This window comes from Vidua chalybeata, chromosome 13, assembly GCF_026979565.1.
Source record: "Vidua chalybeata isolate OUT-0048 chromosome 13, bVidCha1 merged haplotype, whole genome shotgun sequence".
In the NCBI taxonomy this organism is placed as follows: domain Eukaryota; kingdom Metazoa; phylum Chordata; class Aves; order Passeriformes; family Viduidae; genus Vidua; species Vidua chalybeata.
In genome coordinates, this window is record NC_071542.1 from 347,121 (window position 1) to 372,418 (window position 25,298).

At 39.8% G+C, this 25,298-nt stretch overlaps 2 protein-coding genes across 12 annotated transcripts in view; one reads left to right on the forward strand and one right to left on the reverse strand.

The window, feature by feature from the left end:
• The window catches only part of DNAJA4 (DnaJ heat shock protein family (Hsp40) member A4), a 73,098-nt gene that overhangs the window by 26,558 nt on the left and 21,242 nt on the right, over window positions 1-25,298 (forward strand). The gene's annotated exons all lie outside the window — the stretch shown is intronic.
• Window positions 58-25,298, reverse strand: part of ACSBG1 (acyl-CoA synthetase bubblegum family member 1) — a 40,875-nt gene continuing 15,634 nt past the window's right edge. For 7 of the 11 annotated variants that reach the window (XM_053954407.1, XM_053954412.1, XM_053954411.1 and 4 more), the window contains 13 exons: window positions 24,591-24,673; window positions 16,145-16,362; window positions 15,408-15,496; window positions 14,500-14,620; window positions 12,647-12,727; window positions 10,058-10,207; window positions 7,510-7,686; window positions 6,817-6,998; window positions 5,969-6,202; window positions 5,192-5,409; window positions 3,278-3,417; window positions 2,037-2,283; window positions 58-989 (listed from right to left, as the gene is read on the reverse strand). In XM_053954407.1, coding sequence (XP_053810382.1) covers window positions 913-989; window positions 2,037-2,283; window positions 3,278-3,417; window positions 5,192-5,409; window positions 5,969-6,202; window positions 6,817-6,998; window positions 7,510-7,686; window positions 10,058-10,207; window positions 12,647-12,727; window positions 14,500-14,620; window positions 15,408-15,496; window positions 16,145-16,362; window positions 24,591-24,673 — 2,017 coding nt within the window. In that variant the 3' untranslated portion in view covers window positions 58-912. Of the gene's footprint in view, window positions 990-2,036; window positions 2,284-3,277; window positions 3,418-5,191; window positions 5,410-5,968; window positions 6,203-6,816; window positions 6,999-7,509; window positions 7,687-10,057; window positions 10,208-12,646; window positions 12,728-14,499; window positions 14,621-15,407; window positions 15,497-16,144; window positions 16,363-20,402; window positions 20,766-21,556; window positions 21,705-24,590; window positions 24,674-25,298 lie in introns of those variants that run through there. The other 4 variants (XM_053954413.1, XM_053954409.1, XM_053954414.1 and 1 more) reach the window with 4 other exon arrangements.

Here is a 25,298-nt window from a genome sequence, read left to right on the forward strand (position 1 = left end):
GAGCTGTCTGCCAGAGATCACTTACAGCACACCCTTTACACAACGTTGTGCCAAGCATTTCCTTCTCATAATATGATTTATTGTGCATATGGGCAAGAAGAAACACAGCCCACATTTGTCAGAATTAGTGCAATAGGAATACTGAAACATGCAGATACACACTGACAAACACTCCTCAAAGAAAAGCACTATAAACAATTTTAAAGAAGTTTCTGTAATAGCATTTTAATGTGAGAGCTCCTGTAGTTATTCCTTTGTGCCTTTCAGTCTTAGGGAGCTATTCCCCTGCTTCTGATTATTTGTTTTTATGAGAAATAGTAATGCTTATTCCAGCATGGACTTAAGAAGCGAACTGCTGTGTTCACAGAAGTCTGAATTCTAGGCCTTACAGAAACAGGAGTGTCCCCAGGTTAGTGAACAAGAAAGTGTTCTTTGGGGAGGGAAAAAAATCCCACCCCTTTTGATTTTTAATTTTTTTTTTTTAATAATTATCACTGGAGTGGTATGACAGTTTCATTAAGCAGTACTGCTATCTAGGAAAATAAATCATGAGCTACAGGAAACATCCTGTGGAACAAAAGAAAACAAAAGAAAAATAGAAGACTGTATAAAAAACTTGTTATGTTTCAATCTAGAGGAATTATATCTGCTTTTATACAACACAGAAAGATGTTTTAGTCATTAGGGTAATAAAGTAAAAGCAGTATTCAAGAATGGACATACTGTAGATGCTTCTGTAAAAGGAGGACAAATGATCAGGTGAGTATCAGGAACAACTAAATTGACAGCAGCTTTCTAGTGGTTTGGTTCAATAGACTACAAACTTGAAGCATAAATTTTTGTTAATGCTTTTGATGAGAAAATACTTCCTTTTGTTCACAGATCTTTCTTAACGCTTGGAGGAAACACTTTTTATTCTTTATAGAAGGAGTCTACTTCATTTCGGTATTTCTCGAGCACAGCGAGCCGCTTCAGCTTCATTGTGGGACCTTAAAAGAGGGAGAATCAATTCCAGAAATAGGAACAAAAATTCCTACTCAGTTTGAGCTTTGGTGCCTGACTGTTTTATTGAAGAGCCTGTTGGGAAGAACATGGCCCCCTCTCAGCACAGATAAATGCTAAAAGTGAGAAGCAAGTGTGATATGTGAGGTTGCACCCACATAAGCATGAGGGAGCTGCAGAAAAGAAGGTGGTAATTGGCTATTATTTTTTTCCTAAAAATATGTTTTTGAAAGCTTTTAAACAATTCCCAGTTCATTCAAAGAGCCTGGTAATGTGCTTTGGGCTCCATTATCAGGCTTTCACTATCTTGCTGCTTTTTTTTTTTTTTTTGTTTAAAGAGAAACTTTTGATGCCTTAAGTTTTAGCTTTTATATTTTCTAGATCAGGACTGCTTTAGAGTATAACTCTGAAACTCCACAGCCTGTCAGCTACTGTTCTCCCACTTACTCAGAAAAAACAGTTTCTCTCTAGGCCTGAAACCCAAGGTCACCTTATTTTCACAGGCCCCGAAAAATGTAAACTGCAGTGAAGTGGGGGACGGGGGGCAAACGAGGGGAACGAGACTCCACCAGGTGAAGCTGTACCTGGACATCAGCCTCTGAAATGCAAACAGACCAAACTTACATCTGCCTGAGCAACATGTGACCGTCGTCCATCTTGGGTGAGACTCCTGCACTGCCCAGGGTGTACCTTGTGAAGGCCTTTCTATAAAAACCTGCCCTTTATCTTTTAACTCTGTCTAGCCTCTCTTCTAGGTAGCCATTCCAGGCATCACTGTCAGTATTATCACTGAAGTTATTAACACTTTAATGCACATGGAATTAACCAAAATTGTTTAATTACCCAAAGCAATCCGAAATTTAAGAGCTCTACATGCAAATGAGCACAGAGTCATAAATGTGTGCACAGAAATAACTCCAATTTTTGTATTCCTTACCACACACTGCATAACCATTTTTTCCTCCTGTACTGAATATTCTTTGATCAGCAGCCTCTTAACTTTGTGTACCTCAAGATAAATCAGTAAGTCTTACCTAGTTCTCCCCCAGAAATGGAAAAATCTCTTGGCAGGACAATCCATTTCTGAATGCAGTGAACCCTGTTGGTAGCAGTGCTGTTGACTCTGTCGATTCCCTCCTGGATGGCTCTGTAGATCGCCTGGTCTCTTGTAGCTACAATCTCGGACACTTTGGTGGCTTTACTACCACTCCTCTGGCAGAAGTCTCTGGCTTGCTCTGTGAGAATGTCAGTAGGATCAGATGTATCTGGGTCCAGCACACTCTAAAATGTCAAATGAATTGAATCATTAAACATTCACTCTTAAAAGGCATTAACAGGTTCTCTGACCAGGCCCTCTCCCTTGGGAAGAAGGCTCAGGATAAACACACAAACATCTGTAAGCCTTAAAAAGCAGAAACACCTACAGATCATAAAGGGCTTTTCTTTCCACTTGGCTACCAAATGCAAATATTGTCGGCTTATATGCAGATGTCATGAACAGAATTAAAACGTGTGAATGAGTAAGGCTATAGAGTCCATCTCTGACCTTGAATTTCATATTTTCCAAATGACTCCATTGTTACAGGGAAACATTTAGCTCATCATTCAATGGAATTATTACGGTGTAATGTAAACAGCTTGAGATAGAAGTGTTCCTAGACTTCTTAAATTAGTATTTCTATTGTACCTGAAGATAGGGGGTATCAGCCATAGAGGTAAACAACTTCACCTAAGTGGCATTCACTGGGTATGTTCACAGAACTGAACTGCAGAAGTTTTAGGAGAGCAGTGATTTCTCAATTGATGCTTATACCACAGTAAGGCTATTAATTATTTTGTTCCACTGTCATCATTCTTGTGTTATAAAAATAACAAATTGTAGAGAAAAGTTTCTGTTGGAAGGTTTCTGGGTTTGCCCATAACAGAAACATTTGTTGGTTTTGCTCATCTATAAACATAGCAGCCATTGTTGTGTTCTGTTACAAAAACTTCTCAATCTTCCAGCATTTCTTATATAAAAATGTGCATTTAAATAAAAAATAGCTCTTATTTGTACATGTACATTTGTACAGCAGTAAATATGTGGATGTTTAGCAGATCAGGTAACCCTCAGATTAGACTCAGCAGGATTTGTCTGTAGTTGCTACATGTTTTTTCCCCCTGCTAACATCTTCCTATCTAATTTTAGGTCTTGTTACAAATGGTTCAAAATTATTATTCTTTTGTTAGGTGCAGGTATATAACTTCACTGAAGGCAATATTAAAACTGGTTTACCTTTAGGGTCAGGAACATTGACAAAAACTTCTTCTTATCTCCAATCACCATAGCATTACTAACAATTGGGAGTTCTTTTTTAACAGCATCTTCAATTGGAATTGGAGGCACATTTTCACCTCCAGCTGTAATAATCAAATCTAGGCAAAAAAAGAAAGGCTATTAGTTGAATTCAAATAAATTCTAGAGATCAGGTTGATGTCTGGCTCAACCTGCTCTTCTTATTCTGCCATAAAAAAATACGAGATTTTTTCCCAAGATAATATTTTCCAAAGACCACAAATCCTATTAATTATCTTCAAAACAAAAATGCTACTATTTTTCAAACATGTGCTCAGGTTCTCACATCTCCCTCAGTATATTCGCTCCAGATATTTTTTACATAACCCAGTAACAGCTTATTCTCAAGGGACTGTTACATAACTGGAATTTTTCTTTGAGAGATCATCTCTTCCACATTAGTATAGGATTCACCTACTATTCTATTGTTGATATCTCACCAAAAAAGCAAGTTCATTGTTACCATGATTAAAACCAATTCTTAAATCCACCAAGAGGGGTCAGACAAAAATAAGTTCCTACTGGAGGAAGTCTTGATAAAAGCAACATTTGTTCTGAAGTGTAATACCTATATTCAATGAAATTATTACAAACTTGAGTATTCTCTAAGTAAATTCAAATTCTTTGCTTTTGTTATATTGGTGACTTCCAATTGTGCTCAAATAATTGTCTTTGCAGCAGTTCAGAACATGCTTCAACAAGTAACAGAGACACACTTTTCTAGGTCTAACTTTTCCTTTCATTCCACCCTCCTTTTGTTATAGTCCTGTCTTTGTCTCAGATCCTCTACCAATCTCTCTGGCCCTTAGTTTTTCATTGTCCTTATTTGGACTTGGATTTAAAACTTCAATGAAACTGGACATATGGTCATTTTATCCCAGATTGTTGTCTACCTATCCTGTAATTTAGAGTAACTGCTATTAGGTCAGCAATCCAGACAGATATAAGAGAAACACAAATGTTATGAATTGAGACAAGGGGTTGTTACTGCTGTGCTAAAGGAAAATGAATCAGACAAGAAAAGAAGTTAAAATCAAGACAGCTGCATTTGGTGCAGGTTATTAATAGCACCAACTTCAGACCTGATTCCTAGCAGGACATGATGCCACCTGTGACAAATTCACTCATCTGTGTTATCTCCCTAGTGATTCATCTTGAGTTCTAAGATGATATTTACTCAATTCTTAAATCTTCCTCAGTTACATCTTGCCTGTGACCAATCTCACTGTCTGAATACATACCATGAAGAAAGCCTCCACGTCAGCCATTGACTAGTCTCGGTCTCGTGAGCCTTCAGCCAGTGTCCTGTAGTAATACTTAAGTGCACTGCTTCAGCTGTAGCTTTTCCTTTGGCTCTCAAGCTTCAGCTCTGGTCTCTGCAAACACTTAACCTAAGACACCAGAGGAACCGACCTCTGACCTACAGCAACGATTTCTGTGTAGCAGAGGCTGCCTCTCCTTCCCGCCTAAACATTCTAATGTGCACTTAAGACAGTGGCAAGATTCAAAGGGAGACTCGACAGCTTCATGACATCATTCAAATCAAACAAGACACATTAAACCTGTGCTAGTAGTTTATATTGTTAATTGTAATTAATACTGAGTAAAGGTGTGGGAAATGAAAAGCCTGGTTGTAGGAACTGAATCATCTCCACCTACTACAGACTAGAGGGAAACCTTCCCTGAACACAGAGCACACTGTGATTTTCTCATAGGAAAGTTTATTTTACCTTCCTGCTAGGGCAATGCTGCCGGTATTAGAGGAAAGACACTTCATTAGATGGACTACAATTGAGAGATGACCGAATAGTGCTGAGCATTCACCATAAACAGAGAGCAAGATTTTGCTATTACCTTTAATTCTTCCAGTGACATAGAGAAAGCCATCCTTGTCTAGCTTTCCTACATCTCCGGAATGCAGCCACCCCTCCTCATCAAAGACTTCTTTTGTTCTGTCTTCCATATTTAAATAACCCATGAAAACAGTCCTTCCCCAGAAACAGATTTCTCCATTGCCTTCTGTATCTTTGTCTGCCAGTTTCACTCTGCATCCAGATGCTGGTTTACCACAGCTACCAGAGAAGAGAAGAAAAACCCCACAAGGATCACAGAAACATCAAACATAATAGTGATAAGCTGGCCAACGTGCCAAATCCCTGAAACTGTCAAAGTATCCGTAACTGCAATTATCACCATGTTGTAACTGTCCAACAGCCATGGACTACTCCTTCACTAAGGCAGATTTGTCAGGGTGTCTGAGCACTTCTGGCAGTCTGTCTTGGCCTGTGCTTGCTGCTCTTCCCCCTGTATCTTCAGGCATAAAACCATTATTGGTTTTGAGGCCTTGCCCTCTCTTGGGCAAGGGCTAGAGTATATGTCAGATGTAGTCACTGTGTTTGGCTATAATGCTGCAACTCAGTCTCAGTGCTCCTGGCACAGTGTGCTGTGGAGTCAACCTGCTCAAATTCTGATCTGGAAATTATTCTGACCCTCAAAGTCACAACAGAGTGGAAATGCACTCAGGGAAAATAAAATAAGTTGCAGTATCTTTGCTGACCTTAGTAAATACTCTTTTCATAGATAAAATGAAACAGATCATATAAAAAAAAATAGTAATAAAAGCAAAATTACCTGTGCTGCCTGTAAATGTAAGGCCCAGACAGGCAATGTGGGCCTGTGGTCTCACTCATCCCATAGGCCTCATACAGGGTGATGTTCAGACCCAAGAAGAAATACAGTGTTTCTGTATTGAGAGGAGCAGCACCAGAAAAGTGCTTCTGACAGGAAGAAAGCCCCAGTGCACTACGGATTTTTGCAAGCACGAAGTAGTCTGCTAATCTTGTCCAGAGCTGCTTTAGATCACTGCTGAGTACAAAACACATAAGGAAGTCAGAGCAACATAGGAAATTTTCAAAACAAAAACTGTGCCTGATTTTGTTTGGACATGTATTTGTCATTTGGTTTTGGGCGTTGACAGAAGTTAGAACATAGGAAAGGTGACACATTCATCCTTCTTTCATTTATTCGGTGTCTTTTGTTTCTCCTACATTTGGAGCTTTCCTACCTCCAACTCCTGAGGTATCTGAATTCAACAAATACATAAAGAATCGATAAAAACATATTGCATACAACACAGCTCTTGGTTTTTTATCAGTTAAATGTGTCTCTGAGAACATACACCATTGAAAGCTGAAATTTGTAAGATCTATCTGAGAAACTGAATGATAAGAGGAGCAAAGGAATATCATGGAATTATATTTTGGAATACCATTCTGCATAAGAAATTTCCCCCACTTCATTGTAAAATAATTAATATCAAAAATAATTTATAACTTCACCCTCCCCCCTGCACTATATTTGCTGTGCTGCCAAGCCAGATTTTACCCACTTACACAAAGAGTCTCACGAGGCTTCATGGTTTATTATAAGCAAATTGCTACTCTCAGGTTGCTGGAAATCTCACTCATTGTACTACACACCTGTTTGAGCCATTCAGGTTCTTCTCTAAGCTAAGTGACATAGCCCAGGAAAGCATTTTCTTTTTCATAAATCCTGACTGAGCAGAAGCATCCTTTAACTTCTCCATGATTTTCTCCCATACTCGGGGAACTCCCATGTGAGATGTTGGCTGCACTTCTTTTAGTGTGTTGATCAAGCTGCCCTGTTATAATGAAAAAATTTCAACAAAAGGCACACAGCAGAGATAAAGAGTTTTGGTGAAGTAAAGCCTGAATGTTTCATTCTGTAGACCATCACTAAATATGCAGAACATAAAGAAGGGCTGCTGAGCCCACTTCAGTCACCCATATGCACTAATATGTGTCAGGTCTGACACACTGGGGGAGGTATGTACACAAGGAGGAAAAACACACATGGTTAGTTCCTCCAGCCTCCCTTTTCTCCAAAAACTGCTTACACTTATTTTGCCTTAAAAGAACCTTATGGATATGAATTATATATTTTAATTAGAATCTAGAGCACTGGATCACAAACACAATGAGCTTTATTTTTCCATAATTCTTACAATAATGGACTCTCAATCTTCATCCTACAACTTTTTAAAAATCATATTCTCTCCCTCTACAACTTTTTAAATATCATATTCTCTCCTTGGGATGTTTTCTAAGAGAAAGAAGTGCAATCTTAATTAGATGCAATGCAAGACAAGGTACCTTCAGAGCATCTGGCTCAGCAAAGTAAACTTGCTCTCCCCATTTGATTCCAGTCCACAGGTCATAGATCTGTGCAGCTATGTGGCTGAGTGGGAGATAACTGACTATAGATTCCTGCTGGACCTCTGCAGGTTGCATACCTCCTGCTCTGCTGCAATGGGCTGATGTCCAAGTTATCTGTTTAAATAAATAATACAACACATTAGGTACGGTTTGGATTTTGGTTAGGGCTTTTCTCCTTTCTTCCTCTTAACACAAACTTGTTATCCTCATGCTATGCTAATGAAACTGTGGAAAATCTGTGCTCACAGAAAGACATTGCAATACTGACCACACACCAGCCTGTCAGTTCCCTGGGGACACTGCCAAAAGCCAGATTACCTCTGCAGCAATACAGAAGAGCAGATAACATAAGTAAATACAGCATCTGTGCAGCCTCTCAGACTGGGCTGTGAACACTAGCAGCTCCCCATGCCCTACTGACACACTCAGCCAGGCAGCCATGGGCTGGATGGACGAGAAACAAATTGAGCTGTCCCTTCCTTTTCAACTCTCCAGCTTTCTATTAAACTGGTGCCTTCCACCAGTGCTGTACCTGCAAGTTAGAAAAGGAACAATAAATACTCAGTGAGCAGTGAGCTCAAAGGACAATTTAGTATCAGCCACAAGTTCATTGCCTGGTACTGATCATCCCCTGGCTAAGCACTCAGGAGGAAGATAGCAGCTGCACTCTGTTCCTCTGGAAGCCTCTGGGATATTCACTGCAGTGGTTCCCAAGTGACACATACACACCCCGCCTCTCATGAGAGGTAGCACATACATGAATAGTTTTGAAGTTGTGTTGCTTGACTTCTTAGTGAACCTGGATGAGGTTTCCCCCTCCTTCTTCCTATTTCCCACTTTATCTCAGAAGATGCAGTTCAAGGATGCTAAATATGCATATCTTCATCATCAGAACATAGCATATGGAAGACACATAAATATATGTCATGTGATGGTGTGAGAGACAACGGAGAAGATATATATGCACAAAAATAAAAACCAGAACAAACAACACCCCCCCAAAAAAAAACCCCAAGCAAACCAGAAAACCCCAAGCAACAAAAAGAAACAGCTCTTTCTCAGAGTCTGTAATCTAAAGTGGGTAGTGCAGGATACAGAAATAAGAGTATTCAAGCTAACAGCGTAAAGGCATAAACCACATGTATTCCTGTCATCAAAGCACATTCCTATGTAATAAATTAGAAGGTACAAGTGTAGGCTTGGCCTAAGGAAATAGAGATTCTCAAGAGAGTGTTTTAAGGAGCAGCATGCTACCAGGCCAGGCCATCCAAGTTTAGGTGGCAGCACTGGACAAGCAGCTATGGGAGACTCACACAGAAGGAAGAACAGGATGTCTTTAAGATGTGCCTGCATTCATTGCTTTTGCTTCAAGCTTCATAGCACACAGGCATACTCACAGCAGATCTGTGAGGGTCATGTGGGACTGATTCAGCACTGGTTTTGCTCATGAACAGTGGCAAACATCTTTGACTAAAGAAGGCAGCAGCAGAGCTGCAGGCATGGCATGCTTTCCACTGTTTGTCAACATAAAAATAGCCTGTTTGTGATCAGCAGCCAAAAATAGTTTGGCAGCTGGCATGGAAATGACACCAGACTCCTTTGATATAAAAGAGCATAGATTTGTAACACCAAATCAGTCTTTTTGTCTCCCAAGTTCATTATGTTCTGCTTCCAAGTACTAGTGCACTAATTCCTTACATTTTGGCGAGTTGCTGTTTTCACATTGTCCATGTCTGCAGTAATTTCTGCTTTAAGTGGTGATGCCTCAACTTAGACCATCCCTTTACACAGATTCTCTATGTAGTCAGAAAGGCTCCCTACCACCTTCCACTCCTGCTCAGCCACGTATCTTTCCAAGCAAACCTCTGTGGAAAGTCCTTTTAGCAAACAACTTTGCTTTTGTCTATAACTGGAAATTTTCTGTTTGCAACAACACAGGTAGGGTTACTGTCAGCACTAGCACTGAGCACTAGAGCTGTATTATCCTCCAGTGACACACATAGAAACCTGCACACAAGTCCAGGAACAAAAGGCACCAAAGTAAAAAATCCACACATCCACCCCCAATTTTAATAAAATCTGCAAAAGCAGTCCATCAGGCTGTTTTGGTAGTAGCTGGCTGATGTATATGATTTGTTCATTTCACAATGACCTATGACATCACTTGAGAAATTTTATGGCAATCTGTGAATTATATTTATGAATTCATGCATTAGATCTTACAAGAAATACAGTGAATAAAAATTTCGTTTTCATAAAGAACTGTTCAACTTTGTGAAGGGCTGTTTGAATGGTGTTTCATTCTTTACCTTGTTTGTACTTTACCAGAAACAGCTGACTGCACTTTGCTTTGCAGTACACTATCCACGCTGTAAAAGCAAAAGCATTTCAGGGCTCTAGGATCTACCAGCCACTTCAAACCACAGCAATAAATATCCCCACACTTTGCTGTTTCTCTGCTACAGGAGGAACCTAAAGTGCCTACGTTGTCATGACTCAGCATGGCTCCTTTTGGCTTCCCAGTTGTTCCGGAGGTGTAGATCAGAACACAGCACTGATTTGGCTTTTGGGAGTTAATAATGTCATCCAAAGTACTGTCAGAGACGTCATCTCCCAGCTCCAGAAACTCTTCCATCTAGAACATGGAACAGAAAATACACAAATGGCTTCCTACAAATTTACACTGTACTGCATCTCTCCTGTCTCAAAAATGGTAGAACATTTCAGTGCCTTGTTCTGAACACTTGTCCAAGGCAAGTTTCCCCAGACCTTGGCTATGGAAGAAATATGGTGATTCTATCTTAGAGCTTAATGTGTGAATTGCAAACAGACTATCTAAAATTCTGCTGTCATGAGTCTTTTCAATGTCTAAGAAGGAAGAGTAATACTGTTCCTTCTCCAACATGGATACTATGGAGGCTAAAACTCTGTTACATTCTCACACTGTAAGAATGATTTTGAGTATTATTTAAAGGAATCTGGATGCATCATTTTTAAGAGTACACTTGTGACAGCTCATCTATAATTCATTGTACACTATATAAATATAATTATAAAGCAATTGAACAAAAGCTTCTTTGCAAAAGCATCATTATCTAGATGTGTGAATGTTTGCCCAAATTATGTGCTCTTTTATAGGAAATAGCATATGATGATGCTGGTCACAACTTCCATTCAAATTTGGCTCATTCTAGAGTGAGATAAAACTTTCACAACACTGGGCTTTTGTGCCACACAAATTGGCCTAGAAGAATCCTGAACCTGCTCCTCTGTATTACATGGGTTGCTCCCCAATACTTCTGTTGCACACCCCTGATGTGCTGGTAAGTGTAACATTGCTTGCGATGCTAATTGGAAACTGGAGTATCACAGAATTTTAAAAGAAAATTGATAACCAAATGGTCAGTTTCCCATGGCAATCATGTGATTCATACTGTGCCACAGTAGTCTAATATTTAAATGCAAGGTGCAGCACCTTCATTTTCCAGCAATTTCTTGGAGCTACATCTAAGACCACAAAGCAGTAATAGGGATGATAAGAAAAACAGAGGTAAAAAAGGAGAGCCTCTACTTGAGGGTAGTTCATTTCTTCTTTCAAACATCTGGCATTGCCACTGGGCTACTAAGATCACAATAGTCAGCATCTGTGGCACCTTAACCTCCTTTTCTTGGGTGTCAAGGCTGTCCCAAGGATTATTCATCAGTTTTATACTTTCTTCCAACAAACCACATCTCTGAAAAGAGAGGCGATGCACAGCTCTGTAGCAAGTCAGGGATTTGTCACATTCTATTGCTTCCCCACAGAATGTGGCTGCATCAATTTCACAAGCTCCTGGAAAGCCTGGTGGTGTGAACGATGTAATTGTTTGTACGTCACTAAGCAGCTGTTCCTGCTTTCCTGACCATACTGTATTCTCACAGTGGAATGCACTGATCACTGAGAATCTGTTGCACAGGCTTTGTTTACTGAACAGCACCTGCAACAGATGGTGCAGCCATTCCAGCATGTGTGGAAGGTACAGGAACAGCCACACCACACTCCTGACTCTGCATTTGCCTTCTGGAAACATGCACTGCTCAGCCAGCTCTGCCCCTGCCACCGCTCATCACATGGCACAAATCCCTTTCATCAAACACCGCGTGGGCTGGTGGTTTGCTCTGCACCACACCTCAGCAACAATCACTTCTGCCTCTGGGGATCCGATCTCTAATTTTTCCTTTAGATGACATAAACTATGGCATCTGTCAGACACTCACAGCTACCCTGCTCCTCTGAGAAAATGTCCAACGTGATGCCTGAACACTGAACCAGTGTTTAAAAATACAGCAATTCTCACACATTTAGATTTCAGTAAGTGCAAGTTGTTCAAGAATTAAATGCTAGCACCTAATCTTTTTTTAAACAGTAGGATCATCTTTGTATTAACATTTTTATTGTACAAGATGCAAGGCAAGCTCTATACCAGTATGTGTAGTATTGGAACAATAACAGTTTATTATTAAGTTATATGCAAGACATTAAAAAAAAGGCACAGAAGACTCTTTTCTTATCAAATTTGCAAGTATTTTAAAATATTTCTATGCTGTTCACTGTTCATTATATTTTTATATTCTGAATACATTATATTTCTCTTCAATATATTTTTTCAACAGCTGAGGTTTTTCAGCCTAAAATCTGATCTGTAGTGCAGTTAGAATACTGGGTTTTTAAAAAAATTACTGAACTAACAGGCACCAGGGAGCAACTTTTTTTTTAACCATTTGAGAGTACACATTCCCACCTAAAACCTACAGGTGTTTTGATAACCCAGTCAAGTTAAAAATTAGGAAGACACGAGACAGACAGTAAAGCAAGGTAGCTCTTTTCTTAAATATGAAGTATCAAAGGTAAATTGAACGGAAAAAGCGGAAAAAGCTTTTGAACGTGTTTGCTGGAACACAGCAATGCCTTCTAAATGGTAGATAATCAGAGTAGAAATTGATCAAATAAATAATAGCCCACATATTAACTGGTAATACATGCATATAACCCCATGCATTATTTGGTTATGCCTCTGTTCTAGTATTCACTCACCGTGTACAAATTTGGATGTCTCTCTGCAATGGAGTCCTTATATAGCACCACAGCCTTCAGGTGGGGCAACCGATTCCAGATCTGTTGCATTTTTTAAAACAAAGTTATTTATTATTCATATCTTGTGTGGGCTTTTATCCACTCTAATGCTGCCAAAACTGTAATGGGTTGACAGGCACAAAAACCTCCCATTTCCTTTCACTTCCAAATATTCTCCTCTAACTCATCACCAGCCAGCTCAACTAGAGGCGGGGGGAAGGAGGAGGGAACTACATAGTCTACACAGACTACACAGTCTGCTCCAGGAAATCCAGTTTCAGTCAAAAGGTTTAAAAAATGAAAAATACACCAGACATGGCTCCTCAGCATCCTTTCTCATAATGCACAAAAAGGCACATAAAGGAATAGTGCAGGTCAAGCTAGAAGCTGACCCAGGCCTGCGATTACCAATAAAGTCCCTCAGCAAAAACCATAACAGTTCAAGTGCTAAAAAAAGTTCAACTTCCTTAAGGAAAAAATCAAAGGAAGCTGTTTGCACATTTTAAGGATAAATAAAAATATAGAGCTGCAGGCTTACAGGCAGATAGCAGCGGCTGCTGCTTTCAGCAGCTCTTTGTGTGCTTTGCATGGCCTACAGGAAGCATTGATTTCACTGAATTCTGTGAGAGCCCATGCCTCACAGACACCTTTCAATTCATCACATTTGGAACTGAATTTTGCCAATACAAAAGCAGTGGCTTGATGGTAGCCAGTATGTACATATTATTAGAAGGATAGCAATTGATACGTTATTATTTCAGTCTTGGGTTACAGAAAAAAAAGTCTCAAAAAAACCCTCTGCTGGATAAAGCAGAGCTGGCCAGAGCTCTCTTTTTCTACATAATGTGTATGAACCAAACTCCTCAAGTTGTTCCATTTGGATTCTTCTCTCCTGTTCACAATAGCATAATTGTGTCAATGACACTGCAAGAAGGTTTATCTGACTGTGTGTTTTTATAGAATACTTACAAAAATCTCTCTTCCTCCATATTGCCTATAAAACACAACTACGAAATATGAAGTAATTAATGAACAAGTTATATTAAATATATTTGAAAAAAACACTGCATATTTTCTCTCTTGTTCTATCATGGAGGGCCCTCCTGCTTCAGCAAACTGTGCCATTTTGTGCAAGTTTGATGAGTCCACAGGCCACCCTCAACATCTGACAGACACACAAGCCCTTCCCAAGAGCTGCCTGTGCTCCTCTCCCAAGTCACCTTGCCATCAGATTGGTCTTTCCATCTGGCACTGTTGCTGAAAGGCAGGCCCAGCTGCCCAAGAGTGCTGGCAAAATTGAGACTGTTCACTTAAGAAGGCTCCTGCTGTCTCACTAAGCTCTGTCTCATGTTAACCATGATGCTACCAAAGTGTAGTAAGCTCAAGAGCCTTAATGGCTGATATTATAAGCAGGAAATGATACCTTGGAAAGAGAAAATTCTGAACACTGACATCCTTAATATTTAAATGGCAGACCTTTACAAGCTTGCATCAGCATAATCTCTTCCATTCAAGTGGACCGTGCTTTTCCAAACAGAATCAGGTGGTGACAGTAAAAACATGGGATCAAAATGTGGGTTTTTTCAGGTAAGCCTGCAGTGAACCATCCAGTGAGTTCTCTGCTGGAGCCAGAGACACTGCAGAGGGTCAGAGCCCCCATGAGCTCTGACACCAGATACCAGATTTCTGAGTAACAACACACACTTCACAAAGAAAGATTTCATGATACAGAGAGTGTACATGGTATTTGGGACCAACACAGCATGGAGAAATGAAAAATTGTGGCTTTCAGTAATCATTCAGCCACCTTGTACCTGCATTATCTTGTCCAGCTGTTTCTGATTTTCCACAACCATGATATCAGTCTTGCTGTCATGGGCAATGTAGTGACAGGCCTCTGGAGAATTAGTTGTATATATTCCTGTGACAATTCCTCTGCATCAAAAAATTTATATATGTAAGAACATACATTTATATGCATACACACACATATACATGCATGTAGTATCAAAAGAGAGTAATAATCAAAGATCAGATGAAACCTGAAGGGGTATGAAGGTGTGGAAGCAAACAGCAGGACAGCTCTAATGTTTGTTTCACATATTCAGATATACATGAATCTCTGATTTATGCACATTGCAAAAACTAATCTCTAATTCAGTAGAAGATGCTAGGACTCAGTGTTTTAACTCACTTAAGGTTACACAGGAGTTAGCTCAGGAAGTGGTAAAAAAATCCTCACTTATGTCCTCTTTTTGTTTAAGCTGTGCACAGATACCAATTTGGATTTCACTGGTACAGAGCAGCTTAAGAAGTAAAATCCAAATTAGCAAGTATCAGGACAGAAGAAATCAGGGTAGTTAATATCCATATGATACTTCATCTGCTTGAGTATATCTTACTGCAGATATCATTAATATTGTATTATTATCATTAACATAAAACTGTGATTCTCATCTATTTCCCACATCTTCCATTGATAAGATCCTGTACAAGAGCTTCTGTGTGACTGTCATGCTTAAGCCCATGGCAAACAGGATGCATTTATGAGTGTCTGAACTATTTGGGATATAAGACACTAGCAGGTTGCTGAAAGTGCCAATCAGTAGCAACACAACCTCCAAAATATGACACAAAATACTGACCTGATACATTCCCACACCTAGAAAAATAGAAATTCCCAAATCTCCCTCAAAAATTAACCCCACCAAAAAAATCTTACCCAGCAAAAATAGCTCCAACAGCTGAGATGAACCATTCTGGAGAATTAAATCCAAGGATTGCTACACTATGGAATCGTTCAAGACCAAGCTTAAAAATAATATATATATAAGATTATATAATATAGGCCCACTGGAGAGAAACATAAACACAAATATAAACCATGAGAACTTTTGATTTATTATTACAGTACTGACAAGGCATGTGAAGGCATGTTTTGGTATCCATAGCAAACCTGGTGTTTATCAGCAATTAACAGGATGTGAATTTTCCACTACCTTCTCCTGTCTGCTTGAACTCTGCTGTCCAGAAAGGCCCAAGACCCAGAATACTTCAATATGAACAAGAGCATAATGAGTACTAATATTACCCTATACTTAGAATGTTTTAAAGATTGACTTTGTCTCACCAAATTCATGATAATAGTTTCCCCCTATTTTTCTTTTTGGATCTTAAGGCCACTGAGCTCTTCTGAACTCTGCACCCATGTCCCAGAGACACAGTGCAACATAGCAGCTCCTCACTTGCAGTCAAGGTTCCCTGACAGCAGTGTTACATCTGACCAAAAGTCATTTTCATCATTATCATTTCAATAAAGAATATGACTATTGATCTTCAAGTAATGCAAAAAAACACCTCTTATATATTGTGGGGTTTGGGGTTTTTTATTAATTTGTTTTTTTGGTTTTTAAAGGACACAAAAGGACTACAGGCATTGGTTTTGTTTCCTGTACCTACCTTCAAGAAGCTCTTGGCTGCTTTCCTAGAGAGGCAATAATATTCTGAAAAAGTTATTTTCTCCCATTTTCCATTCTTTTTGCTGGCCAAAGCATTAAGGGATCCATATTTTTCCAGGCTCTCCTTGAACATCTGATGAACTGTTATGGGAGTCTGTGGACATGAGTTATCTATTCTCAGCCTGACTCTGCCATCAGCAAAAGAAGTCCACAGAGACTCTGGAAGGTAAAGCACCATTATCAAGGTAATCTGCAATTGAAAAATACCATGTCACTGTGTACTAGAAGACAAGAGGATTGAATAAAGACCACAGGACTAAGCAGAACTCTGGCACTTCCCAGCTTTGGAGAGAAGGGCTTTCCAATTTTCTTATTATCAAATATACCATGTAGAAAGAGAAATCTTTATTTCTTGTACTTTGTTCTGCATCTTGAATGAACGTGCCATACAGAATTATGTTGATGATCTGTGTGTTGCAGGCACCCCCCCAGTTCCAGAAGAATCTGTTTGCCTGTGCTCAGCTCTGGAATAGCTGGTGAATCAGAAGACTAAAGAGATCCAAAAGATATGAAACCTCCGCCCCTGTTCAGTATCCAAGCTCCTTTTGCGTGTTCTAACTCTTCCCTCCCTCCTGTCCCTCCAGCTATTCTCCCTCATCCTGTCCCTGTTCCTCACTACTTCCCGCAGTTTTTCCCTTGGCCATCTGCCCCATGCTCTAATGTGCCCATTCCACTCACTCCTGTCTTGCCCTGGTTCCATTTTTCATCTTCTGTTCTTGTCTTCCTCACCCTGTATTTATACCATCCACTTTTTTCTCCCTGTATTTTTTCTCCCCTTCTTTGACAGGACAAAGATGCAGAGCACCAACAAATGTCACTTGGCTCTCACCACTGGTGCCAAGGACTGGGACAGTCCCTGGCACTCACAAGAAATGTCTGCCTCAGACTGTCCTTGGCTCTTGCAGCCCCTACAAGAGGCTGAGTATGAATATGCTCCTTAGAGGATCTAGGGGTTATAAGGTGGAAAAATTCAGGTGAATTCTCACAGGGAAAGCACAAACCCTCCCACAACTCCTCCATCAAACAGTTCCCATACTTATGAACAAAACAGTACAAGAACATTTTTTAAGATTTTTTTTGTTTCCTTAGATGTACTTTCATAAACGAAGCAATATTTTTAGCATAGGCATAAAAACTGATATATTCTACAGTGAGCTAGTGAAAAAAAATCAGACCAAAGTGCTTGGGTTCATCAGAATTCAGAGTAACAGAAAACAGTACTTTTTGTAATTCCTAATACAAGTTAATAAGCATAATTCCATTTTACTACACCTATGGAAAGCAAAACCTGTAAAGCAAGCTCAGTTAGTATCTGTGCTGTTTCCTGCTACCTCAGCGGCTGAAAAAAAGCAGTTTTGGAGTGTTCAAAAGTACAACATGCATCACACCCCTCTCCAATGCTATTCTAGTTGCTTCAGAGGTCTGGGAACTGCCTCTCTGAGCACTTGTGGCAATACAGGAACACATTAGCCATAGCTGGATCCACACCAGTGCTTTAGAACACACTTGCAGCCTGCATCAAGAGCCAGAGGCACAGCAAACTACTGTAAGCTCACAAACATTTCATTCCATTCCTGCTCCTGGCTGGCCGATTTGCATTGTTCTCCTGACAAACAGAAGGTGCTAATGACAATAATAAGTAGAAATTAAGCTGCTTTATCTCCATGCCTTCTTTTTTTCATGTGTAAATGGCACATAATGATTTTCAAAACATAGGTGCGGAGCTGTGCTTAGGTCAGTGGAGAAAGGGCATGATAAATCCAGACAGTTTAGAAACAAATAGCTGTGAAGGAGTTCAGGTAGGAGACAGACTTTATCTAAGTGTGTAAGCAGTAGCACCCAATAAATACTTTATGAGTTGAGAAGGCAAAGCAGCTGTTTCTGCACTTAACCCCAGTGCAGGCATGAAAAGGATGAGAGGTAAGACCTGTCAGAGACAGAAGCTATCGTTAATCCAAATGTTTATTTTATGCAGTGACACACCAAAGCCCAGATGAAAAATTATATATACAGATGTTCTGGCTGGCTTCCAAAACAAAGGTATCAGGGATTGCAGGTGTGCTTGGACACAGATAGGTGACTGCTCTGTTCAAAACAACATCATACCATACAGAGCTAAAATGCAACATTCTGGTGAATATATTAAAAACGCTCCTGCACAAAGAGTACCTCTCTTGAAGGAAACAGAAAATATTAGCAAAATTCCTACAATAACATAACATAAGTTGCATTAATAGTGTCTTTTCACTTCAGATGTGCAGCAGATAACAGCACTGCTCCCAGAGAATAATGAAAATCAATCAAATCCCTAAAATATCTATACATAGAAACAAAAAATGTACTTGAAAACTGGGTTTCCTTTTGTTTCCCTTATGCAGGTTTTTCTGCTGTTATAAAGGCATCTTTGCTTCATATCAAAGACAAGGAACAGAATCACTTTCAGAGACTCTGTGCATCACCTTAATAATACTCAAGATACAGCACAAACAAAGACCTGAATGCCCATTCAGTGTCTGCTTTTGCATGTATTTGCAGGTAGAACTTAAAACAGTTCTGAAATCTCAATAAGCCAAATAATTCTAAAAATCTAATCAGTCTGTGCCCAGAGTTAGTAAAAACAACAGAACATGAACAATATATTCTTCTGTCAGTTTGCAGAGGGATTTTGAGCAGAGGGCTCATTCTATGTAGAAAGTGCCTGGGAAGGAATGCCTGGCTAAATACTAAATGCAATAATTATAAATGTTGGGAGAAGCAAAACAGGTGTTCTACCTCAGGAGCATCTGAAAGTTAAACTGCAATGTCCAGGCTGGAAATCAACTCAGTACCTTCTGAAACCAAAGCGGAGATCAGAATAAAACCCCTCAATATACACTCAGCATTGGTACATTATACAACTGTAGCTTCACAGAGTACAAGGAAAAAACCCAGCACTCCAGCTCAAAATCATGCCACTGAAAGTTTTCTGTAATGCAACCAAAGAGTAGTTGTTCCTCTCCTCTTTCTTCCACTAACTCCTGCATTATACTTCATACTCAAAATGCTTTTCCATCCACTACTATGTGACCTTGGCTCACGTCCTTCATATGAATTCTGAAGGTCAGAGATGTTGCAAAAAGATTTCTGCTTAAAGAAGGCTATATTGTCAGATAAAACAAGAAGAGCAGAGATTTTATTCAGGTAATAAAATCTGGACTGTCACTGTTTGAGGCTCTGGAAGGACATTTTTCCCCCTATGTCATTCTCCTCCAAGACCAAAAACTCCAAGATCAGACTTCATTTTCCATATTTCACTGCCTTCCCTGCTGAAGGCAGGGACGGCTCAGGGTAGTCACATTCGTAAGTTATAACAGGATCATTGTAATGCAGCCTGTCTTGGGAACTGTTCTAAGAAGAGCTGATCTAAATACCTAGGATTTTAGATGGGCAGTTTCCCCACCAAGATGGGAACTAAAGTGTAAATTTTCAACAAGAAACTTAACAGGAGGAAAAAAGAGTAGTTAAGAACCCCTTAAAAGACACACTTGTAGTTTTCAACTGATCTTTTACAATACAATCCTAAACTTATGAACCATTTACATGTGAATACTGTGTTATAAAAGTACATTTGTAATTCAGATATTTTCTACCAAGTTTGAAATTATACACAACATAGAACACATTACACATTTTGTAATTTTAAAAACAGCCAGTTTATTCCTTCCACCATGTAAAATGGTAAGTTCTGACATGGTGCAAGCCCAGATATGAAAAATTACTTTAAACAGACCAACAAATAACGTTTTTTTTTTTTTTTTTCCATGTATAATCAGTCTGGCTGAAACTGCTGGACCTCTGGGATACATGAAGGATCAAGAGAAATCAAGAGAAATACACTATTCCTACAGTTTAAAGCTAATATCATTAGTGAAACCTTCTCTCTGTTCACTACCTGACCTGCAAGTATTCTGGTGACTGCCAGAAAGGATTTGAGAATGTAAATGAATTCAGATGTTTATGGAAGAACAGCTCTGAGAGTCATACAAAATGCAAAAGACCCAAGGTCACCTTTCAGACAGATAAATAGACAGGCTGATTGTGGAATGGCCCTGCTGCATGAGCTGAGCAACTCCAAGTGATATTCCATAGATATGCCCTGCGAAGCAAGAAGTAAACCAGTAATTTAACTTCTGCTTGAAAATGAATCAGAATTAACTCACAAAACAGGGTCTTGATTATATGCCAGATGCTGCAAAACATCACTCTGCCCTAATAACGAGAGAAGGAATTCAGCTCTCTGCTGGAGGCATTCCTGTCAGTCATCATCCAAGATTCCACAGCTATGACGCCATCACATTCTGCTGACAACAGAAACACACCATTCCTCCTCTCACCCACTATTTTTCACTTTTCTTCAAGATGTCTGTGACCCTGAAATATTAACTTCATTTTAGTAAGAGCTGGAGCTGAATACACACTGTTTGGAGTCTGCGAGCTTGGTATCTGTGTCAAACTTATCCTTGTGCCAATAAACAGATTAAACAAAGGTACAGAACTTTGGAATTTCAAGTGAACCTGAAAGTCTCGGCCAGCCTAATCACACAGTGATTCTTCTAATAAAACACACAAACCACCTCCTGTGGCTTGCCTTGCCACAGCTGGGGGAGAAGAAGAGTTTTCTGCTATATTACCAGTTTTCCACAAGAAACAAATTATTTTACCCTCTCTAACAGAAAAGACAATAAATAGAGGAAATATTTTTCAATTAGCCAAAACACACAAAAATATTTCAATTAATGGAAACGTCTACTTTTTCCACTGCAGGAAAAGGGAACAATTATTAATTACAATAAAACATACTGCTCTTCACATCAGTAAACCCCTACAGTGTGGACCAGAGAATTACGATACCCTCCAAGGAATGCCTCCACGAGCTGACGTGGAGGGAGTGGTGCACCAGGACAAGTATAAAATAAGCTTCATAACAATACTGACGCTTCTAAACCTGATTACGATGCACCAAAATGAAAGTGTGTGGAGGGTGTAATCAGGAGGAAACATCACTACAGAAACATTGCCCAGGCATGCAGGAATGGAAAGTCAAAACTCAGAATTGAAATTGGTGAGTAATGTGAAAAGTCACAAGAAGGGCTTTTACAGCTGCAGTGGCAACCAGAGGGAGAACCAGTGATATTGTGGGCAACTCACTGACACAAGACATGCAAAGGGCTGATGCTCTCAGTGCCTTCTTCACCTCGGTATTTACTGGCAAGGTCAGGCTTCCTGAGCTTCCATGCCTAGTGGAAGGTTAGATGTTTTACCTACAGCAGCAAAACATCAAAGTAGGGACCACTTACACAAACTGGACACATACAAAAGAGCTGATGGGACCAGATGGGTTCCTTCAGAGTGGACGCTGAGAAACCAGGTCAAAGCCATCCCAAGGCTGCTCTCTGTCATCTTTGAGAAAGCACAGCAATCTGGTAAGGTCCCCATCACAAGAAAAAAGGCAAATGCCACACCTGTCTTCAAAGAGCAGAAGAAAGAGGATGCATAAAACTAAGGACCAAACAGCCTCACCTCAGTCCATGGAAATGCTATAGAACAAACCCTCCTAGAAGTAATTTTGAGCTATAAAATGGTGACTGAAACCAGCCAGAATGGGCACCCTTGACTTGGCCCTGGTAAATATACCGCACCTGCCTCCAAGATGAGTTGACTAGCTCTGACATAGCGAGAGCAGCAGCACATTGCTTACTCTACCTTTAACAAGGTCTTTGACAACTTCTACATAGCCCAAGCATCCTTGGAAGGTTTGAAACAGCTGCAACCGAAGGAACAGGTAAATAAAACATTGACTGGATAAGTAGTCTTTAAGAACAGTGGTCAGCAATTCTAAGGCTTGTTAGCAGTCAATTCCAAGTGACATTCTTCAGGGGTTACTTGTGAGAATGACACTGTACAACGATGGCACTGCTGTCCTGGACAACAGAATGCACCCTCGCCAGCTTCAGTGAGCAAACTTGAGGAAGTGATTGACAGGACAAAAGGCAGGGAGGCCATCCGCTGGAAGAATGGGCTGACACGACCCAAAGCCAGCAGACCAAGGAAAGGGATTATTTCCCCCTACTCAGTGCCCCTGAGGCTGCCCCTGAGACAGTGTGCAAGAGAGAGATCCTGACAAGCAAACTGGCACAAGCCCAAAAAAGGGACTCTTTTTTTGGACTCCCAGGCAGTCAGGGGCCTGGAGCACACCATGTACAAGAATCCCTGCAGGAATTGTGTTTCTCCAGTCTGGAGAAGATAAAAAAATTAATCTACCTGCAGTGAAAGACTGAAGCAGGTATTACAAGGAAAACAGATTCTTCTCAGAGGCACACAGCAGAAGGACAAGAGGCAATTGACATGAGCTGCAGCAAGGAAAATTCTTGCTGGATCAAGAATTTCACAATGAAGGTGACTCAGCCTAAGAAGAGGTACTGAGAAGCTGTACAATTTCCCTGGAGGTTTTCAAAACTCAGCTGAACAAAGCCACAAGGCTTCCTACAGCAGAAAGACATCCTAGTTGCCCTCCAGTGCTCTTTTCTGACATAAATTATTTTGTTGATTCCATTAGTATAAAACCAGTATGGATGAGTTCTCTTCTAACTTCACACTGGTTTTAAGTCAATATAATGCCTGCTGCCAACAGTAAGGGTACTCTGGATTTATATACACATTAGAAAACCCAAAATCTGGCCTGCTTCCACAGGAATGAGCTTCTATATGTTGGTAGAAAGGAATGGGGAAAAAAATCCAGAACAACCTGTGGTCCTCATTAGATAAATTTACTCCTGAGCTTGTAGAATGTATCAATTATAAAGTGAGGAAGTTAGTTCTGAACAACTAGAAGATATCAGAATCTCCTCCTCTTCTCTTTACATACAATGTAGACCTCCTGCAACCAGTCACTGAACTTTCTTCTCATGAAAGATCTTTTGGGAGGAGTTTTTGAAATTCAGCCCTCACTTCACCACTCAGCATGTGCATAGCAGTATGATGCTTCCAAGTGCTGCCCATTTAAATGGTTAACAAGTAGTGCCACAGATTCCCAAAGTCAAGTAGAAGACAAAGTCTAACAAATTGCAAGCTCCTGATTCATCAACTAGAAACATATCTAAACACCAATAAAGGAACTGCTTAATTAAAATGGATAAGGTGTGACCTGTGTTTGCAGGAAAATTACGATGGAACAGCTGGAATGGCTTCTTCTCCTTAGCTCTTCACCTCACCTTCATGGCAGAAGCTGTGATCACCCCTGAGGAGCCACCCCTCAGGAGTGGCTGAATGACATGTGCATTCCTGCCTGAGCACTGCTTTACAGCCCAGCTTACTTCTCTAAACTGCAGCCAGCAGCAACCTCTGGGAGAGAAGCAGGTAGGCAGCTAAGAGCCTTAACCACTGTCCCAGACAAATTCTTAGGGAAATAGGTCAGAGCCTTCACAAGCACTCTGCAGAATCACAGTCTCAGTGACAATCTACATAGAGAACGTGTAGCTAAAACAGTACAATAAGATACCCTGTAAGTTTGAAAAAAGGAGTTTTTAACACCTTTATTCATCCACATTTATTTCCTGCTCACTGAAAGCATATACCTAACAGTTCACTTCTTGGGAAGAACTCTACTGGGTATCAAAGACCTGCCCATTGAAAAGTAACTATATATCCATACAGATAAATATTTATACACATGTATAAAGTCTGCATGCAAGATTCCTACATAGATCAGATAGCGATGTGCTCACTGCTTCAGTTTTCTCCTAGAACAAATATTTTGTTTAATTTAATGAGCACATTCAGATACCAGTAGCAGCCTCTCCAAGGCAACAGGGAACTCTCTTAGGGCTGCAAACCTTCCAAAGAACCTCAGAAAGTTCTGCTAGCAAACCTCCTTTAAGCCACATGGTAGCACATTCAGGCAAGCCATTCAGCACTGCAGCTGGATTAAATGACACCAGTGTGTACATGCTCTGATGCAACACAGAATTGACCAAGGCACAGATATTCCTTTAAAGCCTCCAGTCATTACACTGCACACCAAATCCTCCCCAGGTTACAGCTCGTGAGTAGGCTGGGATGCCAAAGGTAACACAACAATTTGTATGATTCTCAACAGGATCAAGCTATTTTTCATTTTTATCTAGTCATCATCTCAAATACAAACACTGGCAGAAACACATGCAAATTTGCAGACAACTCCTGAAAAATTTTCAGCTGCCCTGACTTCACTTCAGTTTAAATTTTGTCTTTCATTAACTGAACCTTGAGAAATTGTCAGTCAAAACTTGCTAGAATAGACATAAAAATTACATTAAAAAAAAAATCTAAGAAGAGCTCAAACTTCCAAGGATCATCTTTTACATGCTCACCTGCTGGCTCTATGCCTTCACCCTGGGTCTCGTCCAAATGAGGCAGCAGTTCCCTGCAGACAGGCTGTGCATCTGTAAAGGTTCTAAAAGCAAATAGAACTATTAAGATGTTATCCAGGAGCACTAGCAGGACCTACCATGATCAACATACAAACATGCAAAATAGATATCAAAAGGTAAACAAAAACACAGCTCACAAGCACTTTGAAATCCTAAGAATGACATTCTTTATTTCACGCTTTTGGTTACAACATCATGGAATATATCAGATGAAGACACTAACTCTGAACTTCCACAAAGAGGCCATGAACTGTACAAGTATGAATAATGAGTTACCAATCTTAACCCTGATCACATTCACACTGCTAATATAACAACACTTTGTACATTGTCACTACTGATACCTGTTGAAGCTCTGAAGTCAGGGCTTTTTTTTTTCAGGCCAGGAAGATAAGGCAATTTAGTTAATAATAATAATAATAATAATAATAATAATAATAATGAAGTTTCTAAAAAATGTCACCAACACAACAAATTATCATTAACACATGAAAGAAATTAACTTTTCCTAAAAGTAAACAGACCAAGTTTAAAGTACAAATACAAACGCTAACCCAAGAAGTCTGTAAGGTGACAGACTGCTAAGAATTCCATGTGCAAAATATCTACACAATAAGCATTTAGAAATTACTGAACATAGCAATGCAC